We start from the raw sequence: 21,720 nt of genomic DNA, 5'->3' as shown, positions 1-21,720 counted from the left end.
AAAAAAAAAAAAAAAAAAAAAAAAAAAAAAAGAATTATGTGCTTTCAAGGGCCAAGCTCATATTTTCCGATTTCAGAAGAGGAGACCATGGCCCTCAGCGAAACAGTAGCTGAGAGAGTACCTGGAGGCCCGGGCTCCTCTGCAGGGGTCGTGGCCACCTCTGGGGGCTGCTGCTGAGTGCCCCATGCTCCCCACGGAGCCTCCAGGACACTGCCCAATGACCACTCAGTGTCTGCCCTGAAACTGCCTCCAAGGAGCCCTTCAGCCCACCTGGCTGTGACTTGTGGCAGCACAGGACGTCACTCAGAGGCCACTGGTGCTGGACTTTTCTTACTGAGATCTTAAAAGAAAGTTTTGATTTTCCAACCACTTGTTGAGATGCTAAGCATGTGCAGCCCTGGGCCACGTGCCCCGCCCTGAGATTCTCCCCGGGGAGCCTGCCCCCGAGGATGCTGCCTAGCTCCACGGGGGGTTACTGTGTCTCACTGAGGCACCGGCGTGTCCCCGCTTGGTGTCCACAGGCGGCTCCCAGCACCTGTGGCAGCTCGGGGCGGTCCTCTCTGGTCCAGCACAGCTGGTGCGTACGTATCTTTCTCCCACCATGGGCAGGGCCTCTATCTCCTGAGCTGGTGAATCTCAAAGCTTCCCCCGCCTGCCTGAGGTCCCAGGAGAGATGGGGAGCAGCGGGCCCTCCCCTAGATGCTCCCAAGGCTCCTTAGCTTGGCCCAGGTGGCTTTTGATGTTGAAGATGAGCGATTAAGCCCGGCCATTCATGTCCTCCCTCCCTCCCTCCTTCCATCTCTCTCTCTCTCTCTCTTTCTTGACTGAGTCTTGCTTTGTTGTCCAGGCTGGAGTGCAGTGGCATGATCGTGGCTCACTGCAACCTCTGCCTCCTGGGTTCAAGCGATTCTCCTGGCTCAGCCTCCAGAGTAGCTGGAATTACAGGCACCTGGCATCATAACCAGCTAATTTTTGTATTTTTAGTTGAGACGGGGTTTCACCATGTTGGCCAGGCTGGTCTCGAACTCCTGACCTCATGATCTACCCGCCTGGGCCTCCCAAAGTGCTGAAGTCCAGTCGTTTCTAAGCTGAGTCAAATATTGACAAGACAGCAATGGCAGTATTGTCGCTTATGCACTGAACTTTGAAAGTTGAGTCGTTTGGTCTAAACATTTGTTTACATCATAAACATGAAACTCGCAGGACCCACTAAGATTGCATTAATTGTGCTGATTGACGTTTTGCCTAGATGATACATTATAGACAATTCCAGTAACTAAATTCTGAATTATTTTCTCCCTGCAGCATAGCTGAGAAGGGGCTCTCCCTGGGAGGATCTGACGGAGGGGTGAGTTGAATGTAGTTCCTGCCCCCTTTATTTCACCCTTTAACTTTGCTCTCACTTGGATGGGAAGGGGAAGGCACAGACGTGCAGGGTTCCCTGCACGCCCCCAAATGTGGGTGGGGCCTGCCGTGGTGTTTCTCAGCACCTGCCACAGCAGCCGCGCCTGACTGAAATCTGTGCAGCGGACCCTCGTTGGGGAGAGTGTGTCCTTAGATGTGCGTGGCCATCTCTTCATGGCATGTCACAGCCTGCCTGGCTCCAGTTCACGGTGGGGGAGTAGAGGGGGCTGGAAGCAGGGAGCCGGCAAGGGAGAGGGGTGGGAGCCCAGTGAGGAGATGGCTGTGTGCCCTGGACGCAGGAGAGCCCGTGGAGCTGCCGGGAAACAGCAGAGCCTCCGTGGGACAGACATGCTGCAACGCATCCTGCAACCTCCGAACTGGATGCCTCCATGGACGCCCTGTGGGGCTGTCGTCCCCTGTGTGACGCTGCAGGGTGTCGGCTGATGGCCTCGGAGAATGTGTTCACCTGGGGCCCGTGGACATGATCTGATTTGTAAAAGGGACCTTTGCAGATGTAATTAACTTGAGGATCTCAAGATGAGATCATCCCGGATTTAGGGTCCTAAATCCAATGGCAAGTGCCCATAGGAGACAGAGGCAGGGGGAGATGTGAGAGGGAGGAGGAAAAGGTCCTGTGAAGACGGAAGCAGAGATGGGAGTGGTGCGGCTGTGGGAAGAGGCGGGCGGGACCTCCCCTGGAGCCCTGGGAGGGAGCAGGACCCTGCCCACACCTCGATTTTGGACTTCTGGGCTCCAGAACTGTGAGAGAATAAACTCATGTTGTTGTAAAGCCCTGGTTTGTGTTACCGCAGCCACAGGGATCACGGAGTCACCACCCGCCATGGCCTCACCCTCCTGACGGGCAGTGACTGGGAGTCAGTCCCCAGTGCAGCTGGTGTTAGCACAAATTCCCATGCGGTTTCCTCAGGGTTATCTTCTTGCTTGGTGTGTGGGATTGTCTGAAGATCTGTTTCTCTCTGTGTATTTGGTGATCGCTTTGAATTACAATCACTGAATAGACCTGAGTCTTTCTGCATCTTTGAAACTTCTAAGAAAATTATAGACTCTTCAAGAATTTCAAAGTATTTCTATGATGGTCTGTGTGACTTTTTTCTGCCAACTCTTTTCTCTTGGGTTCTGAAAATTAAGTTCTTTTTTTTTTTTTTTTGAGATGGAGTCTCACTCTGTCACCCTGGCTGGAGTGCAGTGGGGCAATCTCCGCTCACTGCAACCTCTGACTCCTGGGTTCAAGCGATTCTCCTGCCTCAGCCTCCTGAGTAGCTGGGATTACAAGCACGTGCCACGATACCCAGCTAATTTTTGCATTTTAAGTAGAGACGAGGTTTCACCATTTTAGGCTGGTCTCGAACTCCAGACCTCAGGTGACCCACCTGCCTTGGTCCCCCAGAGTGCTGGGATTACAGGTGTGAGCCGCCATACCCTGCCTGAGTGCCTTGTTTTATTTCAGTTTGGTTTGGTTCAGTTCGGGGGCTATCTGTTACAGTTCTGCGAGTGGGTGGGTTTGTGTTTCACCACTTCCTCCACGTTCACATGGGAAGTTGTCCTGCACAGAGCTGGCTGGGCCGCTGCGTTGGGTTCAGTTACCGTTCAACAGGCCCACGCTAGGTTGGTGCCTCAGGACCAGCAGCCATGACGATGAGGAAGGGGCAGCAGTGGGGCTCCTCTGGGGTCACAGGTGGGGTGACTGACATGGGCTGGAAGCCTCTTCCTCCGAGGATGTGGGGAAGGACTAAGAGGTGGATGGTCGGGCAAGAAACACTTCAGTGCCTTACAAAGTGATGACTCCGGCCCGGCATGGTCCGTGCTGTGGTGCCAGCCACCCAGGAGGCCAAGGTGGGAACACCGCTGTGAGGCGTTTACTCGAGAGAAGTCAACACTTGCCTACAGGGACACGTGATTGTGACTGGCATGGAGCTGCACGGAGACGGCGCCAGACTGAAAACAGCCCACACATGCCACCATGCCCGTCCCCTGGTTTTTATTCTTTAGGTCACAGGGAACAAAAGTGTTTGGTCCCGGAATATTTTTGTTTTTTTGTTTTTTTTTTTTGAGATGGAGTTTCACTGTTGTAGCCCAGGCTGGAGTGCAATGGTGCGATCTTGGCTTGCTGCAACCTCTGCCTCCCAGATTCAAGCGATTCTCCTGCCTCAGCCTCCCAAGTAGCTGGGATTACAGCTACTTGGGAGGCTGTCTCTGTAGCTTTCCCAGTTACAGCTGGGATTACAGCCCGCCACCACGCCTGGTTAATTTTGTGTTTTTAGTAGAGATGGGGTTTCACCATGTTAGCCAGGCTGGTTTTGAACTCCTGGCCTCTAGCAATCCACCTGACTCAGCCTCCCAAAGTGCTGAGATTACAGGTGTGAGCCGCTGCACCTGGCAGGTCTGGGAGGATTTTAAGAAAGTCCTGGGTTGAGACTGGGTGCAGTGGCTCATGCCTGTAATCCCAGTACTTTGGGACACTGTGGTGGGAGGATCACTTGAGCCCAGGAGTTTGACAACAGTCTGGGTAATATAGTGAGACCCTATCTCTACTGAAAAAAGAAAAATTAGCCGGGTGTGGTGGCGAGCGCCTTTAGTTCCAGTTACTTGGGAGGCTGAGGGTAGGAGGATTGCTTGGCCTGGAGCCTGGAATATCGAGGCTGCAATGAGCTGAGATTTTGCCACTGCACCGTAGCCTAGGCAACAGAGTAAGATCCTTTTTACAAAAACAAACAAACAAACAAAAAAACAAACCTGAGGTGTGTGCAGGACAGACCTTGGTAACTCGCATTTACCATCTGTGACTTTTAACAGCCGTTGCCATTGCTGCGGCCGCACGCTTTACTCCACGTCTTTTCCAGGCATCCATTCTGGACTTGCACTCAGGGGCCCTGTCTGTCGGAAAGCACTTTGTGAACCTGTACAGGTGAGCGCTGCAGCATGACCTCAGTGCTGGCTCTGAAAGCTGAGGGAGCGGCTCCGTGCCTCCTAGCCGTGGACACGTGGATACGTGGACACGCGGACATGGGGACACATGAGGTGTGTCCACGTGTCCACGTGAGGGAGGATCTGGCTTGGTGCAGCCTCAGGGCCTCAGTGGCTGTGATGTTGGCCAGGTCCCTCGTGGCTCACTGGGACGCAGGAGCTGGGAGGTGTGGGCTCTCTACAGCCTGTGGGCAGGGGGCTTGTTCATGAAGCTTTAGGGGAATCTGGTGTTTTTTGTGGGCCGAGGGACAGAAGGGATAGGAGCAAGAGGCAGCAGAGGTGGGAGGCTCCCAGGAGCAGCTCCAAGAATCCGATGGGGCCTCTGATGCTCCATGAGGGCCCGGGAGAGCAAAGAGACCCTCCCTGCCTGGATCCGTGTCAGCCTCACGCGTCAGCCCCGGGTCCCACTCCCAGCTGGCTCCTTCTTTGTTTTCATTATTATTATTATTATTATTATTTTGAGATGGAGTCTCGCACTGTCGCCTAGGCCGGAGTGCAGTGGCACAATCTCGACTCACTGCATCCTTGGCCTCCTGGGTTCAAGCAATTTTCCCATCTCAGCCTCCTGAGTAGCTGGGATTACAGGTGCACACCACCATGCCCAGCTACTTTTTGTATTTGTAGTAGAGATGGGGTTGCGCCATGTTGGTCAGTATGGTCTCGAATTCCTGACCTCAGGTGATCCACCTGCCTTGGCCTCCCAAAGTGCTGGGATTACAGGCAGGAGCCGTCGCACCTGGCCCCAGCTCCTTCTTTATAGCAGTTATCATTGTGGAAACGGAGTTGCTATGAGTTGATTTTCAGGGACCTGAGGAATGGCTGAACTGAAAGGAGATGAACAACAGATTAATGAAGTGTGACCTTTGTGAATACTCCTTTTTTCACAGATACTTTGGGGATAAAATACAGAACATCTTCTCAGAGGAGGACTTCCAGTTATACCGGTAAGGAGGAGTGCGGTGTGTGGGGGTTTGCAGGCAGGGTGGCCTGGGGCTGAGGGGTGTGATGGACCTGACCAGTCTGGGGAGGCCCCACAGAGAGGCCCAGGGGCCAGGGCCAGGCCCGCAGAGGCGAGATCTCATGGAGCAAAGGCCGGGGCAGGCCCAGCGTGGCCAGGATGCGCCCAGGTCAGTGAAACAGATCTGGAATCCTGCGGCTGCATCCTGGTCAGGCCCTCTTATTTTCTGCTGCATAAAATCAGACCAGTTTTAAAAATTCTGCCGGATGAGGCTGGGTGCGGTGGCTCGTGCCTGTAATCCCAGCACTTTGGGAGGTGAGGCGGGTGGATCACCTGAGGTCAGGAGTGGAGACTAGCGTGGCCAACATGGTGAAACCCCATCTCTACTAAAAGTACAAAAATTGGTTGGGTGTGGTGGCGGGTGCCTGTAATCTCAGCTTCCTGGGAGACTGAGGCAGGACAACTGCTTGAACCCCAGAGGTGGAGGTTGCAGTGAGCCGAGATTGCACCACTTCACTCCAGCCTGGGTGACAGAACAAGCCTCATCTCAAAAAAAAAAAAAAAAAAAAAAAAAAAAAATTCTGCTGGAGGAGCCCAGGTTGAGATGAGGACAGAGGAGCCAAGTGTCACGCAACCATCCCAGGACACACGAGTGCCCCCTCGTGCCCCGCATGGGCCCATGCCCACCCAGATATCCATTTCAGAGCCACTCTGGCCTGGCACGTGGGGTCTTCTGAGCGAGAGTCCCCTTGTCCCCAGTACAGACACCCCATCCACATTTAGCAGGCTCCCCGCCCACTCCCCCCGCCATGTCCACGCACTCCACACACCCACGTCGGGGGACAGCAGCCTCTGCCTGTCTGCTGAATAGAAGGCTGGGCTCCAGGCCCTGCGAATGCAGCCCGGGGGCTCTGGCATCTGGGGCCCGACTCTACACCAGCCTCCCCAGCGTGGGTCCCACAGGCGCCCTTCTGCTTCCCCAGTCCTGCTGCTGTGGTCTTGCGCCTGCCTCTGCCTGTTCTGCGCCTGGGCTGTGGGCTGCGTCCTTCTCAGGCAGAGCCGGTATCTGTTCCCGGTGTTCTCGGGAGCACCCGCCCCGTGGGTCCGGAGCGCGCGCCGGCTGGTTCCTCTTCCTGCCGCCCACGGGTTGGGACCCACGGGCGTCCGCTCCTGCCTGGGGCTGCGCTGACGGCTGTCACGTCCTCTGCAGGGAGGTGCGGCAGAAGGTGCAGCTCACCATCGCCGAGGCTTTTGGCATTAGCGCGTCCTCACTGCATCTGACCAAGCCCACCTTCTTCTCCCGCATAAACAGCACGGAGGCGCGGACGGCGCATGACGAGTACTGGCACGCGCACGTGGACAAGGTGAGCGTGCCCACGGACAGGGTGGTGTGCGTGGGCAGGGCGAGCGCGCACGTGGACGTGGTGAGGCCCGTTCTCCTGCATCCTGGGTCTACCACAGGGCTGCCTTTTGCAGCATCCGCCGGCTGTGTGCGCAGTGTTAGGATTGATTGGTTGAGACAGAGTCTTGCTCTGTCGCCCAGGCTGGAGTGCAGTGGCGCAATTTCGGCTCACTGCAACCTCGGCCTCCTGGGTTCAGGGGATTCTCCTGCCTCAGCCTCGCAAGTCGCTGGGATTACAGGCACGCCCCACCAGACCCGGCTAATTTTTGTATTTTTAGTAGAGACGGGGTTACGCCATGTTAGCGAGGCTGGTCTTGAAATCCTGAGCTCAGGCAGTCCTCCTTCCTTGGGCCCCCAAAGTGCTGGGATTACAGGTGTGCGTCACCGTGCCCGGTGGGTGTAAGCATTTAGATGTCTTTCTCTCTGAGGGTTCGGGGCACACCCGCAATCTCACTGATGGAGTTGGAGAAATAAAATTTCTCATTTGATGATGACAAGAAGTGGAGAACCCGGCCCACACGGCCTGTGGTTACCCCATTGTTATTATTCACAGACTTATGCTCAGCCTCTTCCAGCAGATGGCCTCCACTAAGCCACTCATGCTCTCTATGGCCCAGGTCCCTGTGTTGTCTCTGGGAGCTTCCTTCTACCACTTTCTACCTTTCTTTCTTTTATTTCTTTTGAGTTAGGGCTTCACTCTGTCACCCAGGCTGGGGTGCAGGTGTGCAGTCATGGCTCACTGCAACTTTGACCTCCCAGGCTCAAGCCCTCCTGCTGCCTCAGCCTGGGACTAAGACTATAGCTGGGACCACAGGTGCGTGCCCTGATGCCTGGCTCATTTTTCTAATTTTTTGTAGACACAGGGTCTCACTATGCTGCCCAGGCTGGCTTTGACCTCATGGGCTGAAGCAATCCTCCCGCCTCGGCCTCCCAAGGTGCTGGGATTATAGGCGAGAGCCATTGCCCATTCCATTCCTCCCTTCCCCTCCCCTCCCCTCCCCTCTTGATGGAGTTTTGCTCTTGTTGCCCAGGCTGGAGTACAATGGTGCGATGTTGGCTCACTGCAACCTCTGCCTCCTGGGTTCAAGTGATTCTCCTGTCTTAGCCTCCCAAGTAGCTGGGATTATTACAGGCGCTCACCACCACGCTCGGCGAATTTTTGTATTTTTAGTAGAGGTGAGGTTTCATTGTGTTGGCCAGGCTGGTCTTAAACTCCTGACCTCAGGTGATCTTCCCGCCTTGGCCTCCCAAAGTGCTGGGATTACAAGCGTGAGCCACCGTGCCCGGACTTTTCTTTTCTTTCTTTTTTTTTTTTTCCTTCGAGACAGTCTCGTACTGTCATCCAGGCTGGAGTGCAGTGGCTCGATCTTGGCTCACTGCAACCTCCACCTCCTGGGTTCAAGCAGTTCTCCTGCCTCAGCCTCCCAAGTAGCTGGGATTACAGGACGTGTACCACCACGCCCAGCTAATTTTTGTATTTTTATTAGAGACAGGGTTTCACCATGTTGGCCAGGCTGGCCTCAAACTCCTGACCTCAAGCAATCCACCTGCCTCAGCCTCTCAAAGTGCTGGGATTACAGGTGTGAGCCACCGCACCTGGCCCTTAATAAAAGATTTTAGAAGATAAAAGTAAAGCATAACTAATAAAAAGAATGGTATTATAGCCATTCTTTAAGGTTGATTTTTATGGTGTAGAAGCTGTGACTTCCCTTTATACAGTCAGCCTGGATGGAAGTGGTTGAGTGGCACCGTGTCAGCCCCAGAGCTGAAGCTCAAATACAAGGTTAAAGCCAGAAAGCACGTGGCTGGGAAGATCAAACTCTCACTCCCCCGCTGTGCCCGCTGTGACAGTAAGATAGACGGCCAGCTTTCTGTGCCATGTGACATTTGTTACTAAATTATTCTTCAAGTGCAGCCTTTTTTTTTCTTTCTTCTTTTTTCTTCTTTTTTGAGACAGAGTCTCCCTCTGCCACCCAGGTTGAAGTGCTGTGGCGCGATCTCGGCTCACTGCAACCTCTCCCTCCCGGGTTCAAGCCATTCTCCTGCCTCAGCCTCCCGAGTAACTGGGATTACAGGCTCACCACCATACCTGGCTAATTTTTGTATTTTTAATAGAGACGGTTTTTCACCATGTTGGCCAGGCTGATCTCGAACTCCTGACCTCAGATGACCCGCCCACCTCGGCCTCCCAAAATGCACTCTGTGCAGTTTCAGTTGTAATCAGGAGAGAGAGATCGCAGTTATAATCTGCAGTCAGCCTCTGCCATCTTGGCACTCTGCTACTTGGCATTAAAATGGTAAACCCAGGGCCAGGGATGGTGGTTAACGCCTGTAATGCCAACACTTTGGAAGGCCAAAGTGGGTGGATCACGAGGTCAGGAGAGCGAGACCATCCTGGCTAACATGGTGAAACCCCGTCTCCACTAAGTAAAATACAAAAAATTAGCCGGACGTATTGGTGGGTGCCTGTAGTCCCAGCTACCCAGGAGGCTGAGGCAGGAGAATTGCTTGAACCCAGGAGGCGGAGGTTGCAGTGAGCTGAGATCGCGCCACAGCACTCCTGTCCGGGTGGCAGAGGGAGACTCCGTCTCAAAAAAAAAGGTAAACCCAAGGGAACAAGAACAGTGAAGGAACCCAAAGGCCTGGGATTGCCCTCAATCCCCCTCTCTCCCTCTCAGGCTGCAGTGTTGGGAGCAGCCGGCACCACTGCTTTGCTGTAATCACTTTAACCACTTCCTTTTTCACGACTGCGCGGCACTCACTGGCCTTCCGCCAGCACAGACAGCAGATTCGCCCTGGTCCTGTCACTCCCGGCTCCTTCCATGGCCCGCGACCGAATTCTGTCTCAGGAAACCAAAGTAGCGTCTGAAGATTAGTGTTTTTCTAATTAGCAGAGATTTTACTTCAGTGAAACAGAACTGTTTAGAAACCTGGGTGATTTCTGTGGTTCTGTGGAGAGCTATTTTGCTATGACTTCTGGCCAGTGTACTTTATTTTAAATTAGTTTTGAATAAATCATGTGTCAAAATTTGAATATTTGAATAAGTGATGCAGCCTACAAGATTTAAAAATAAAATATATATAAAGGCGAACCAGTAACCCCCTCACCTACAGGTAACCACAGTCCTGAGATCTTAGAGCTCCTTTTTGAAAGTCTGTATGTGTATAAAAATGAATGCATAAGAATACCACATTCTGTCCGTTGTAAAGAATCACATTTCAAACAGTTTTGGCAATTGTTCTTTCTTCCGATTGCATACCATAAGGCAGCTGTGTCTGTCAGATCATGGACCCTGGTGTGGTTTCCTTCTTATAGATGGCAGGTGCGGTCTGCACGTGGCTTTGCTCACTTGACGTCTGTCTTCCTCTGGTCTCCCTAGAATCAGAGCCTGGCACGGACTTGTGTTTGGGAGGCTTTTAAGGGGAGACCCCGGGGGCAGCCATGAGGCCTGGAGGGGCAAAGCCCACGGGAGCTGAGCCCAAGGGGCCTCCTGGCAGCTGGGTGGGGCGGGGAGAGGGAGCTTGACCCACCTCCCCAGGGCACCACCTGAGACTGGGCAGCCTTGCAGCGGATTATGTGAGGTGGATACTGGCAGGTCGGACTGGGGATCAGGCCTCAGCGCCATCCTGCTCTCCTTCCCCGGGGGACTCAGAGGAGGCCACCTTGCCCGGGGCAGGGTCCGGAGTCCGCCTTCCAACCTGGGCTGTCTCCACTGCACACGAGGCTCTGTTGTGTGTGGTGTGCCCAGCTCAGTGCCGCACCGTGGGAGCCCCGTTCCGCGCTGGGGCAGCCGCATCCCCCTTCCCTCCCCAGAGTGTCTCTTTCCCGCCACACTCTGGATGTGCTCACGACAGCCGAGCTGGGTGAGACACGCCGTCCCCTTTGCAGCCGGTCTCCTGGCGGCTGCACCTTTCACCCTCAGGGTGTGGTCCTCAGCACCCTTCATCCCCAGGGCATGGCCCCGGCTGGGTGCTGGAACCGAAACTGAGTGCTGCGACCCCTGAGTGAAGTGAGCTGGTCATGGAGGGACAGATCCTGCCTGATCCCACGTCTGTGGGGACCCTCGAGTTGCCAAGTTCACAGAGACAGAAAGCAGAATGGAGAGGGCAGGGCTGGGGGCGTGGGGAGTCAGTGCTTCCTGGGGACAGAGCTTCGGCCTGGGAGGATGAGATGTTCTGGAGAGGATGGTGCGGTGGCTGTGTAGCGCTGGGAATGTGCTTAACGTCACTGAACTGTGCTTCAAAACAGTGAAGAAACAGTTAAGCTGGTAAATCTTAGGTTCTGCATTTTATTACAAGTTTTTAAAAGTTTGGGATTGCTCCACTTCTGAAGAAAGGAGAAACGTCTGTCCATCACTGCCTCCGGTTCCCGCATGTGGACAGCAAGGCCGGCACCGGGGGACCAGCCCAGCGTGTGCACCCTGCTGGCTGGCCTGCTGCCCGCAGCCTTTGCTGGAACACGGCTGCTCCAACATTTGAGCTTACGGGAAATCCTGGGCAAGAATGCATGAGGCTGGAGACTCCACAGAGGGGTTTTAAAGTTGCAAAGGAACGAATGGCCTCATTAATGGGGCCAACACGTGTTGTGAATTTACCTTCTGGAAAATAAGAAGCACAGATGTTGGTGACTCACGCCTGTAATCCCAGCACCCGGGAGGCTGAGGCGGGAGGACCACTTGGGGCCCGGAGTTTGAGACCAGCCTGGGCATTATAGTGAGACCCCCAACCTCTACAAAAAATACAAAAATTAGCCAGGCATAGTGGCTCATGCCTCTAATCCCAGCACCCGGGAGGCCAAGGTAGGTGAGTTGAAAAAATTAGCTGGGTGTAGTGGCGTGTGCCTGTGGTCCTGGCTACCTAGGATGCTGGGGCAGGAGGATTGTTTAAAGCCAGGAGTTCAGGGTTATGGTACGCGATGACAGTGCTGTGACTGCACTATAGCCTGAGTGATGCTGTCTGTAAAAGAAGTGAGACCCTGTCTATTTAAAAAAAAAAAAAAAAAAAAAAAAAAAGAGGCCATGTGCAGTGGCTCATGCCCGTAATCCCAGCACTCTGGGAGGCCAAGGCAGGTGGATCACCTGAGGTCAAGAATTCGAGACCAGCCTGACCAACAAGGTGAAGCCCTGTCTCTACTAAAAATACAAAATTAGCTGGGTGTGGTGGCGGGCGCCTGTAGTCCTAGCTACTCGGGAAGCTGAGGCAGGAGAATTGCTTGAACCTGGGAGGTGGAGGTTGCAGTGAGCCGAGATCGCGCCACTGCACTCCAGCCTGGGCAATGGAACGAGACTGTGTCTCAAAAAATAAATAAATAAAAAATAAGAGAGAGAAGCAGCACCTGCCCTGGCCGCATGCTGAGAGCCCGTTCTGCCTCCTCCTCCCGACCCTGCCCTCAGGTGACCTACGGCTCCTTCGACTACACCTCGCTGCTGTACCTCTCCGACTACCTGGAGGACTTCGGCGGAGGGCGGTTCGTGTTCATGGAGGAGGGCGCCAACAAGACGGTGGAGCCAAGAGCCGGTAGGAGGCGCGGGCGGGGCCTGGGCGTGGGGCCCCTGGCTCAGGCAAGCACCACAGGTGTGAGGGGCATGTCCCTGGGAGCGAGGCTGCGTTCACAGAGCACCTGCTGTGTGTCGGGCCCGTGCTGAGCGATTCCCAGGTCCAGCGCCAGTCCCAGCACCCAGGAGGACCGTGTCTACAGGGCCACGTGTCTGAGGTCACCGTCAGTCAGGGACAGCTCCCCTCCATGCCCTGGTGCCCATCACCTTGACAGGTGCCGTCCCCTCCCTCCCTGGTGTGTGTCCCCTTGACGGGCGTCATCCCCTCCCTCCCTGGTGTGTCCCCTTGACGGGCGCTGTCCCTCTCCCTCTCTGGTGCCCGTCACTTTGGCGGGTGCCATCCCCTCCCTCCCTGGTGTGTGTCCCCTTAGCGGTCAGGGTCCCCCTCCCTCCCTTCTGGAGTGTGTTCACCTCTGTACCCTTCTCAAAAGGATTCGGGATCTAAGATTAGACAAGGCCCCAGCCCAGTGTCGGTGACCAAGTGCCCTCCTCGCTGGTGGCTGGAAACCTCACCGGGTGTCTCTGCGGTGCTGGCTTCAGAGCCCATCACACTGGACCTTACAGTCCCAGAGTCCCAGAGCCCCAGCCATGCCCAGCCCGGTGCAGACACAGCAGTGCCAGGGAGCATTTGCCGAGCGGACAGTCGTCTGCTCCTTGAACTTGTGGGTGACACAAGCCCAGGTCCTGGGGTGGGAGGGTGTGGGGAGGGGGGAACCCCTGTTAGGGGCCTCCTCAGGTGGAGCCCACGGCCCTGACCCCAGATGCAGCTGAAACTCGCACAGGCCTGGGAACCCTCTGGACTTTGCCAGCGCCATCCACCCACTGCTGCCTCACCCGTCCCCAGGGCACTGCCCTCACCTATGGCGTGGCCTCTCGGCACGGGTGTTCCTCTGCCTGGCTGCTCAGTCAGACCAGGGACCATGTGACAGTCAGGACTTCTTTCTTTTATCTCTTTTGAGATCTCCAGCTTGTTTATTTTGAGATTCCTGTTATTTGTACTTGCCTTTCTCAGGTTAGCTTAGGACTTTAGTTTGCAAGCTCAGTTTGAGGGACTCCGTCTTTCCTGACTACCTGTGGCAGGTGGCCGGAGCTGCCCGGCCACTTCCTGCCATCCTGCCTCCCTCAGCTGCTCCCTGGCCACAGGCTGGACAGTTCCTGCTGCAGCCAGCGGCTGGCCAAGCCCACTCCCTGCAGCCGGCTTCAGGCCGTGTGTGCCGCAGCCCTGGGCGCAGTCTCCCCTGGCGTGGACTGGGGGCGTTTGGCCTGACTGCATCCTGGCCTCGCTCTGCCTTCGTGTCAGTTGTTCTGAGTCATCTCTGCATTAGGGGAAGGGTTTGGACGTCCAGCCTCTGTAAGCAGGAGCCCAGCCTGTCTGCCCTCACCCCGGAAGTCCCAGTTTTGTGGAAAGTGAAAAACTCACAGAGCGCAAGACACGTTTTCTTGAGAAGTCAAGCAGCTGAAGCCTCCTGGGACTCGAAATAACACAACTTTTTAGCATATTTTGATCTTAGTCATTTTAAGCATGATAAATACTTGAGTCGAACATTTTGTATCACCATCTTCTTCCAGATAATTAAAACAACCTGTCTCCTGCATGTGCCTCTATCTAATTGTGTATGTCTATGTGTTTACCTGTGATTTGATGTTGTACACATATAGACCTATGTATATGGAGGGATATTTAGGTAATAGTTATATAATTGTCAGCCAGGCGCGGTGGCTCACGCCTGTAATCCCAGCACTTTGGGAGGCGGAGGCAGGCGGATCATGAGGTTGGGAGATTGAGACCATCCTGGCTAACACGGTGAAACCCCGTCTCTACTAAAAAATACAAAAAAACAGCCGGGTGAGGTGGCGGGCACCTGTAGTCCCAGCTACTCAGAAGGCTGAGGCAGGAGAATGGCATGAACCTAGGAGGTGGAGCTTGCAGTGAGCCGAGATCGCACCACTGCACTCCAGCCTGGGCGACAGAGCGAGACTCTGTCTCAAAAAGAAAAAAAAAAAAAAAATTATATAATTGTCTCTTCTGTAGCCTCGAGTGAGGTCACACAGATCAGTGTGTCCGCAGTTCTTCTTTTTTTTTTTTTTTTGGAAAAAAAAGCATTCACCAGCGGTGAACGCTTACGGCAAAAACTCTACAGTGGGGTAGGCAGTGCCACTCCAATATTAAGGCAGATGAACTGGCATCTCTTGAGATAGGCCCCGCCTCCAGCACCTCTCAGGGCCCTGGGCCCTGGTTGCTGCTGTGGAAGCTGCCGGTTCAGGCGTCTTCTCTATCACCCCTTGAAGGGAGCCAGAGAGGTGTTCGCAAGTTGGCTGTTTTATCTTGACTTGTCTTTCCTGATTCTTGGTTAGAACACCCCCAGGGCTTGGTTTTTGTTCTCAATCTGTGAGTAGAAATAAGATCCTGAAGTGTCAGACCTGGAAGGCCCATGAGAGCTTGGGAGATCAAATGGCCTGGGGTGCCCGGAGCCAGTGGTGGCCTCATCTTCTGCTCCTTCCTCTGTCCTGCCCACCACAGAGCGTCCCTGCTGGCCCCGTGGGGGCCCCTCCTGCGCCACAGGTGCCCTGAGCATTGCTGGGTGTGTTTCTCCAGCGCCTCCTGCTTCCTGCAGAAGCAGCTCCCAGAGGGGCGATGTCTCCAGCCTGCCTGTGGGTCGTGTTGATTGGTTGCTCTTTGGGGTCGACCGCAGACCCTCTGAAGGCCGTGGGTGTGGGTGTGGCCCTGTGGTCACCTCTCTCTCTTCTCCTCTCCCAGGCCGCGTCTCCTTCTTCACCTCGGGGTCCGAGAACCTGCACCGGGTGGAGAAGGTCCACTGGGGCACCCGCTATGCCATCACCATCGCCTTCAGCTGCAACCCCGACCACGGCATCGAGGACCCAGCATTCCCGTAGCCGGCAGCCGGACCAAGACAACTTCAGGAGGGCCCGTGTGGAGGCAGCCACGCCACGGGCGGCACTCCTGGGCCACGCCAGTCGTGTGCCCACCCCACGTCCACCCGTTCCCATTGCACAGAGTGCCTTAGGAATTCTCTGATTTTGATTTGCTGATGTGTTAATCTTTTCATCCGTGAGTAAATGGAGGGAACCAGCTCTTCGCTTCTCCAGCATCGTGTGTGCTTGGGCTGTAGGCCTGGGAGCCTGAGCTGGAGGCCAGCCCCTCCCTCGGAGAGGGACCCAGCAGGACGGGGCACGAGTCCCCATCTGTGAACAGACAGGACTCATCCACCTGAGGGGCCTCGCCCAAGCTGAGCAACCCCCGGCCCATCAAAGACTGGCTAAAGCATCAGCCGTAAATGGGGACCAACGTGGGGCCAGCAGCTTCCGTTCGGGGTCTCGGCATCAGCGAACCGCGGCAGCTTTGGAGAAGGGTCATGAGTGGCGGCTCTGCAGGCAGCAATGGTGTGCTTTGGGGTGGGTGGGGGTTCTGCTGGATTCAGGTGGAGGTGAACATCAGCTGTTCTCACAGCCCTGCGTGTACCCCCAGTGCTCCTGGCTCACGAATCACCATGGGCACCACAGCCCCACCACGCCAGGCGTGGCCCTGTCAGCGGCCAGCATCCCGAGGGCCTGGGTCCAAGTGTCCTCACCAAGGAGGCTCTTGGCGTCGCTGTGCCAGCTCCCGTGGGCCTTCTCCTGGGCCGAGGCTAGGTCTCCTCCTCCCCCTTTGCCCTGGCATTAAACTGATGGCCAGGCTGGGCGCAGTGGCTCACACCTGTAATCTCAGCACTGTGGGAGGCCGAGGCGGGAGGATCACTTGAGGTCAGGAGTTCAAGACCAGCCTGGCCAACATGGCGAAACCCCATCTCTACTACAGAGTGGGTGGTGAGGTGGGTACACTGGCTCCTGCCTCTCGTTGGGCCTCTCCCTCCACCCCTGAATCCACACCCCCCAGGGCTGCCTCTTAGCAGCATGCCAGGGAGAAGGCTCCTGGTCCCCAGCTGCCCGGCCTGGCATGCAGATGGCCGCACACTAGAGGCCAGGGCAAGGCGCAGGGAGGACCGGGGAGAAGAGCCGGGGACGGAGACAGCTCCTCCCCATCAGGCCCTAGCCCCAGCCCCGGCCTGGCTCCCAGCCCCTGGGAGGAATTTTGGCTCCCGTGGCCAGGTCTGGCTGAAGTGCAGCGGGGCGGCGCCTCCGGTTTCCCGCCGACTCCTATTTCTGGGGTGAGACACAGCTCTGTGTTTTTAATCACGCTGTGGGGCGTTGGAGGCCACCTGGACGGATAGAGCCCAGCCCGACGTCCTCTGAGGACCCGTCAGTCCCAGGCACCTGCATGTGTCCACTCCTGGGATTCTCAGCACTGGGTCCCAGGCACGGCCTGGGTGGTCCCTCGAGCCGAGGTCCCTTAGCTGTGATAGGTCTCCGTTGGAGAGCAGCCCAGTGGTGGGCTCTGCCAAGGGGGCTGCCGTCGGGGCCATGAAATACACAACAGCCCAGCCCAGGCCGCATGGCCTGTGGGTTACTGGGGGCTTCAGGGAAGCGGGGGTGGGGGGCTTGCCAGGAGGTCCCCTTGGGCTGGCTGGAGGTGACAGGAAGATCCCACGCCTAGCTGGCAGTGGGATCTGCAGGGGCCCCATGCGGGGAGGGCACAGTGGGGGCTGGGGCTTGGACCGTAGTCTCCAGGCTGCAGATCGCCGAGGCTGTGTCCTGCTCTGACCTCACTCACCCCCAGGCCCTCCCAGCCTGGATCTCCTTGGCTGCAGGCGGGCAACAGTGACAGGACAGAGGTACCCAGTCTTGGGCCAGTGCCAGCCTGTGCACCTGTCCCGGTGGCTTGGGGCACACGATGCCTCTGGGGCCTGGGTCAGTCCCAGGAGAACTGGCCTCCCCTGACCCCTGCATGGGGCTGGGCACTCGGCCTGGGAAAAGCTGGAGTCTGGAACAGCCTGACTTTGGCCTTGGCAGCCTCGCTTCCGGCCGGGACTGGCATGTGTCTGGAATTCAGATGGAAAAACCTGCCTGTGAGTGATGAGGGAAGGTGCCAGACAGCATGGGTTGCCCCGAGCACTTTCCTAGGGTCAGAAAGGGGCCCGCGCGCCCCGCACCTCCCGGGCTGACCCTCCAGGTGGTCAGGAGCGCACCTGCGACGCTGTGCAGGTTCGGGCAGGAGGAGCGCAAGTCTTTGCCAAGCAGCTCCAACCGTCCTCCCTGGCCAGGGCCGCCTCACCCCACAAGCGCAGTCACTGCTGCCACCCACGGCGGCAGGCCTCCTTGAGGTCCATTCTACGGGGACGGACTCCCAAAGCAGAGAGCACCCGGGCAGGTAAACAGCGGAGCCTGCTGGCTGGAGGTGCGACCCGCTCCCTGAAGCACACTGTTCCTGCAATGCCTGGGAGTTCAGCAGCCCTAAATGGCAGGTGCTTCTTTGTTGAGGAATAACTCGTGTGAAGTGCGACTTGGGGCCTTGAGACCCCTGCGTCCACGCGCCGGTGCACCCCACCCTCCCCGCCATGGACCCCAGAAGACCACGTCCTCCATGCTCACTATTGGGAAGGTGGGAGGGTGGGACCTGGGGGTGTCTGAAAAAGCCCCTTTGGACTTGAGGCCAGTTTAGGGGACGTGGCGTCCACCCCCACTGCCCTGCAGCAGCTCTGGTCAGGGAGCGCGATTGGAAACCAAACCCCAGCCATGCCAGAGCCGCCTGGAGACAGACCAGACGTGGGGCAGTCTGTGAGGGCGCCTGGCAAACCAATCACCCACCACCGGGCACCCACCCCCAGCGGGGACACAGTTCATTCATGCAATCCTTCACCCCCCAGGCGTGGGCCGTCTGCTGCCTTGTTCTCGGGGCCGAGGCCTGCCCAGGACACCTTCTCCGTCGCCGTTTTTGCTCTGGGCTAAAGCAGCTGGGGGTGTGGGTTGGGGGATATGCCAGTGCTGGAACCCAGCCCCTCTCCTGATGCAGGCGGGGGCCCCATCCCGGCTGCTCCGCTGCCCAGGGCCTTCCAGGGGAGCTGCACACCCCACACAGCAAAGGCCTCTCCGGCATAGGCCTTACCATCTACCACATAGCCCAAACCCACATTTACAAAACCTTCGATCCCAGCACAGTTGGTGTCTCACAAAGGGATTTTCGGCAGCCTTTTCATGAAAAGAAATTCCTTCCCCAAGTGCACCTAACAGCCAGTAAATTCCAGGTGCTTGCGGCGGACAACAGGAGGGCCTGTCCCTTGCTGGTGAGCGTCCACGGCACGGCTGAAGCTGCTTTGCAGAACAGGGAGACGGCGAGACAGCTTCCACCTGCTCAGCGATCCTGCCCCTGGGCTGTACCCAGGACAAACGAAAGCAGAGGCTGAGGCAGCAGCATTCACAGCAACTTCCTTAGCAACTGCCCACCCAGGGCTGGACCCAAACAGCCGCCCCTCGGCAGCGGCAGCAATCCCTCAGCCAGGCCCCAGCAGCAGAAGGGAGTGATCTGTGCTGCAAACCGCTGGAGTCCGGACATGCAAAGACTGCAGGCTGTGGGCTCCCATTTGTAAGGAGTTCTGGAACCAGCAACACCTGCCAACGGCCTGCAGCAGGGACACAGCCTTGTGGGGAGGGTTCAGGGGGCCTTGCAGGGAAGTGGGCGTTGTGGGAGGGTCCAGGGGGCATTACGGGGGGTAGGGGGCATTGTGGGGAGGGTCTGGGGGGCATTGCAGGGGCTGGAGGGACATTGCAGGGAGGGCCCAGGGGAGCCTGGCAGTGGTTGGGACTGTGCACAGCAGAGCTCTGGTGCTGGGGGCAGCCAGCCATGGACAACTTCAAGTAGGACCTGTTAGAGCCGGGGTCTTACTTTTGCTTTCAGGGCAGAAAGGATTTTTGCTGAAATCCCAGGCGGAGCACTCGATTCCTTTAGTGGGTTGTGCCATGCACTCCATTGTCGCTGCCCCCGAACGGCCCCTGGTGCTATGTCCCTCCTACCTGAGCAGACTCTGGCTCCAGCCCCGGACACAGCTGGGATGGCCACGGGGACTCCTGAGGAGAGGGGCTGTCCACACAGCCTGGCGGCTTGGAGCCCCGGGACCCCCAGGCTTGGGCTCAGGGTGGGGCTGGATGAGGTCTGAGTAAGGGAGTTGGGTGCCAGGAAAGGGCAGGGCCTGGGGAGGGAGGGGAGGAGGGGAGAGGAGGAGAAGGGCCTCCAGGGGTGGCGCAGAGGGCGGGGACCACGCGTAGATGGACACGCAGGCCTGGGCCCAGCTCTGACCTCCCCAGCTGCCACACTCTTGCATGCCACATCCTCCTCCTCCTCCAAGGCAGGCGCCCGACAGCCCCGTGTGCAGGAGACGCACAGCACTCACCGCCCTAGGCCTGGCTACGTTTGAGGCAACCATGAAGGCCTCAGACATTCAAACTTTTTAGTAGACCGGGAGTGGTGGCTCACGCCTGGAATCTCAGCACTTCGGGAGGCTGAGGTGGGGGGATCACTTGAGCCCAGAAGTGTGAGACCAGCCTGGGCAACATAGGGAGACCCTTGTCTCTACAAAAAATACAAAAATTAGCTGGGTGTGGTGACACATGCCTGTAATCCCAGCTACTTAGGAGGCTGAGGTGAGAGGATCACCTGAACCCAGGAGGTGGAGGCTGCAGTGAGCCAAGATCACACCACTGCACTCCAGCCTGGGCAACAGAGCAAGACCCCATCTTTAAAAAAATTAGTAAGCATCCTGATTTTAAAGCTGTGTATACCTTTTGGGAGAAATCTGGAAACGACTCAAAAGTATAAAAAGTAAACAAAAAACAGAAAAACTACCTAAAATTTCCTACTAAGGGCTAATGCTGTTGCTTTTTTCTTTTCTTTTCTTTTCTTTTCTTTTTTTTTTTGAGATGGAGTCTCGCTCTGTCTCGCAGGCTGGAGTACAGTGATGTGATCTCAGCTCACTGCAACCTCTGCCTCCTGGGTTCAAGTGATTCTCCTGCCTCAGCCTCCCGAGTAACTGGGATTACAGACATGTGCCACCACACCTGGCCAATTTTTGTATTTTTAGTAGAGATGGGGTTTCACCATGTTGTCTAGGCTGGTCTTGAACTCCTGACCTCGTGATCCACCCGCCTTGGCCTCCCAATGTGCTGAGATTACAGGCGTGAGCCACCGTGACCAGCCCACTGTTGCTATTTTAAAGTGTCCCTGTCAAGCTTTGCTGCATACCTGCACACGCATGCACCCACACATGCCTACACAGCCATGTGTGCATACAACACAGGGTCCCAGTCACACACAGCCACACGCCTACACAGCCATGTGCACACACGACACAGGGTCACAGTCTCACACGCCACACTCGAAACGCCGTACTTTCACCACACATCCACACACACATTCTTGTTTGTTTCAAACGAAACATGGATTAAGTCACTCGGTTTCACTTTCCAGCTTCCCTTATTGGCCGTCATGCCTTGGATCTGTCCTGTTAAGGACACTTGGGAACGGAGCTTTGCTCTTCTCTGAAGATACACAAAATCCTCCACCGCTCACGTCATAATCTTTTTACCAACTGTGGAAAATTCCACAGTGCCTGTGGTTTTCAAAGTGATGCTGAAGCGAGCACCTTTGTGCACACATCTTGATCCACGTCTGATTTTTAAATTTCAGATAAAATCCTAGAAGTGAAATGGCCGGAGAGAGAGTTACAGCAGAGCCAGGGCGCTCCGTCCAGCGCGGTTTCTGCTTTGGTGTTGAGTCGTCCTTTCTGCGTCAGAATTCTGACTCCTGAAGTCACATTTCTTTCTGTGTCTCTGATGGTTCTAGGTGCCAGGTCAGACTTTCAATAATCGTTCAATAACCTTTCTGCTTCTCTTTTTTTTTCAAGGCAGAGTCTCTCTCTGTCGCCCAGGCTGCAGTGTGTGGTGTGATCTTGGCTCACTGCAACCTCTGCCTCCCGGGTTCAGGCGATTCTCTTCCCTCAGCCTCCTGAGTAGCTGGGATTACAGGCGCCCACCACCACGCCCAGCTAATTTTTGTATTTTGGTAGAGATGGGGTTTCACCATGTTGGCCAGGCTGGTCTCGACCTCCTGACCTCAGGTGATCTGCCCGCCTCAGCCTCCCAAAGTGCTGGGATGACAGGCGTGAGTCACTGCCCCCGGCCCCTGCTTCTCAGTTTAGAATATATTCACTGCTACTTCCTCTTCACTTATTGTGACTTTATACCCGGCATTTACATATGAAATTCCATCTGGGTTTGACGGTGCTGTCCTCAGTGCCTTTTCCCCGGGACAGAACTCCACCTGGGCTGCACCCCCTGCCGGAGGGTTCCTGGTAGAGCCTTTTGGTGCCTAGGAAATGTGCAAAAGAGAGAACGCAGAGCAAGAGTGCAAAGCAGCTGCCAGGCCTGACAGGCTCCGGGGACCCTGAAACAATGGAGGCTTGGAGGGGCAGGGCTGTGGGTGAAGGTGCGGGTGGGAGTCTGTGGTGGTGTGTGAGCGGGTGTGAGCC

At 56.2% G+C, this 21,720-nt stretch overlaps 1 protein-coding gene across 2 annotated transcripts in view; it reads left to right on the top strand.

The window, feature by feature from the left end:
• OGFOD3 (2-oxoglutarate and iron dependent oxygenase domain containing 3) overlaps positions 1-15,398 on the top strand; it is a 23,943-nt gene extending 8,545 nt beyond the window's left edge. The window contains exons 4-9 of one of the 2 annotated variants that reach the window (XM_023194112.2): positions 1,306-1,348; positions 4,266-4,330; positions 5,277-5,333; positions 6,558-6,711; positions 12,143-12,266; positions 15,063-15,398. In XM_023194112.2, the coding sequence (XP_023049880.1) occupies positions 1,306-1,348; positions 4,266-4,330; positions 5,277-5,333; positions 6,558-6,711; positions 12,143-12,266; positions 15,063-15,199 (580 nt within the window). In that variant the 3' untranslated portion in view covers positions 15,200-15,398. The remainder of the gene's footprint in view (positions 1-1,305; positions 1,349-4,265; positions 4,331-5,276; positions 5,334-6,557; positions 6,712-12,142; positions 12,267-15,062) is intronic. The other variant, XM_023194113.2, reaches the window with a different exon arrangement.
• Positions 15,399-21,720: the final 6,322 nt, after the last annotated feature.

Source organism: Piliocolobus tephrosceles, chromosome 16, assembly GCF_002776525.5.
Source record: "Piliocolobus tephrosceles isolate RC106 chromosome 16, ASM277652v3, whole genome shotgun sequence".
Classification (NCBI taxonomy): domain Eukaryota; kingdom Metazoa; phylum Chordata; class Mammalia; order Primates; family Cercopithecidae; genus Piliocolobus; species Piliocolobus tephrosceles.
The sequence above is the reverse complement of the archived record's forward strand: the minus strand, read 5'-3'. Positions and strand labels throughout refer to the sequence as shown.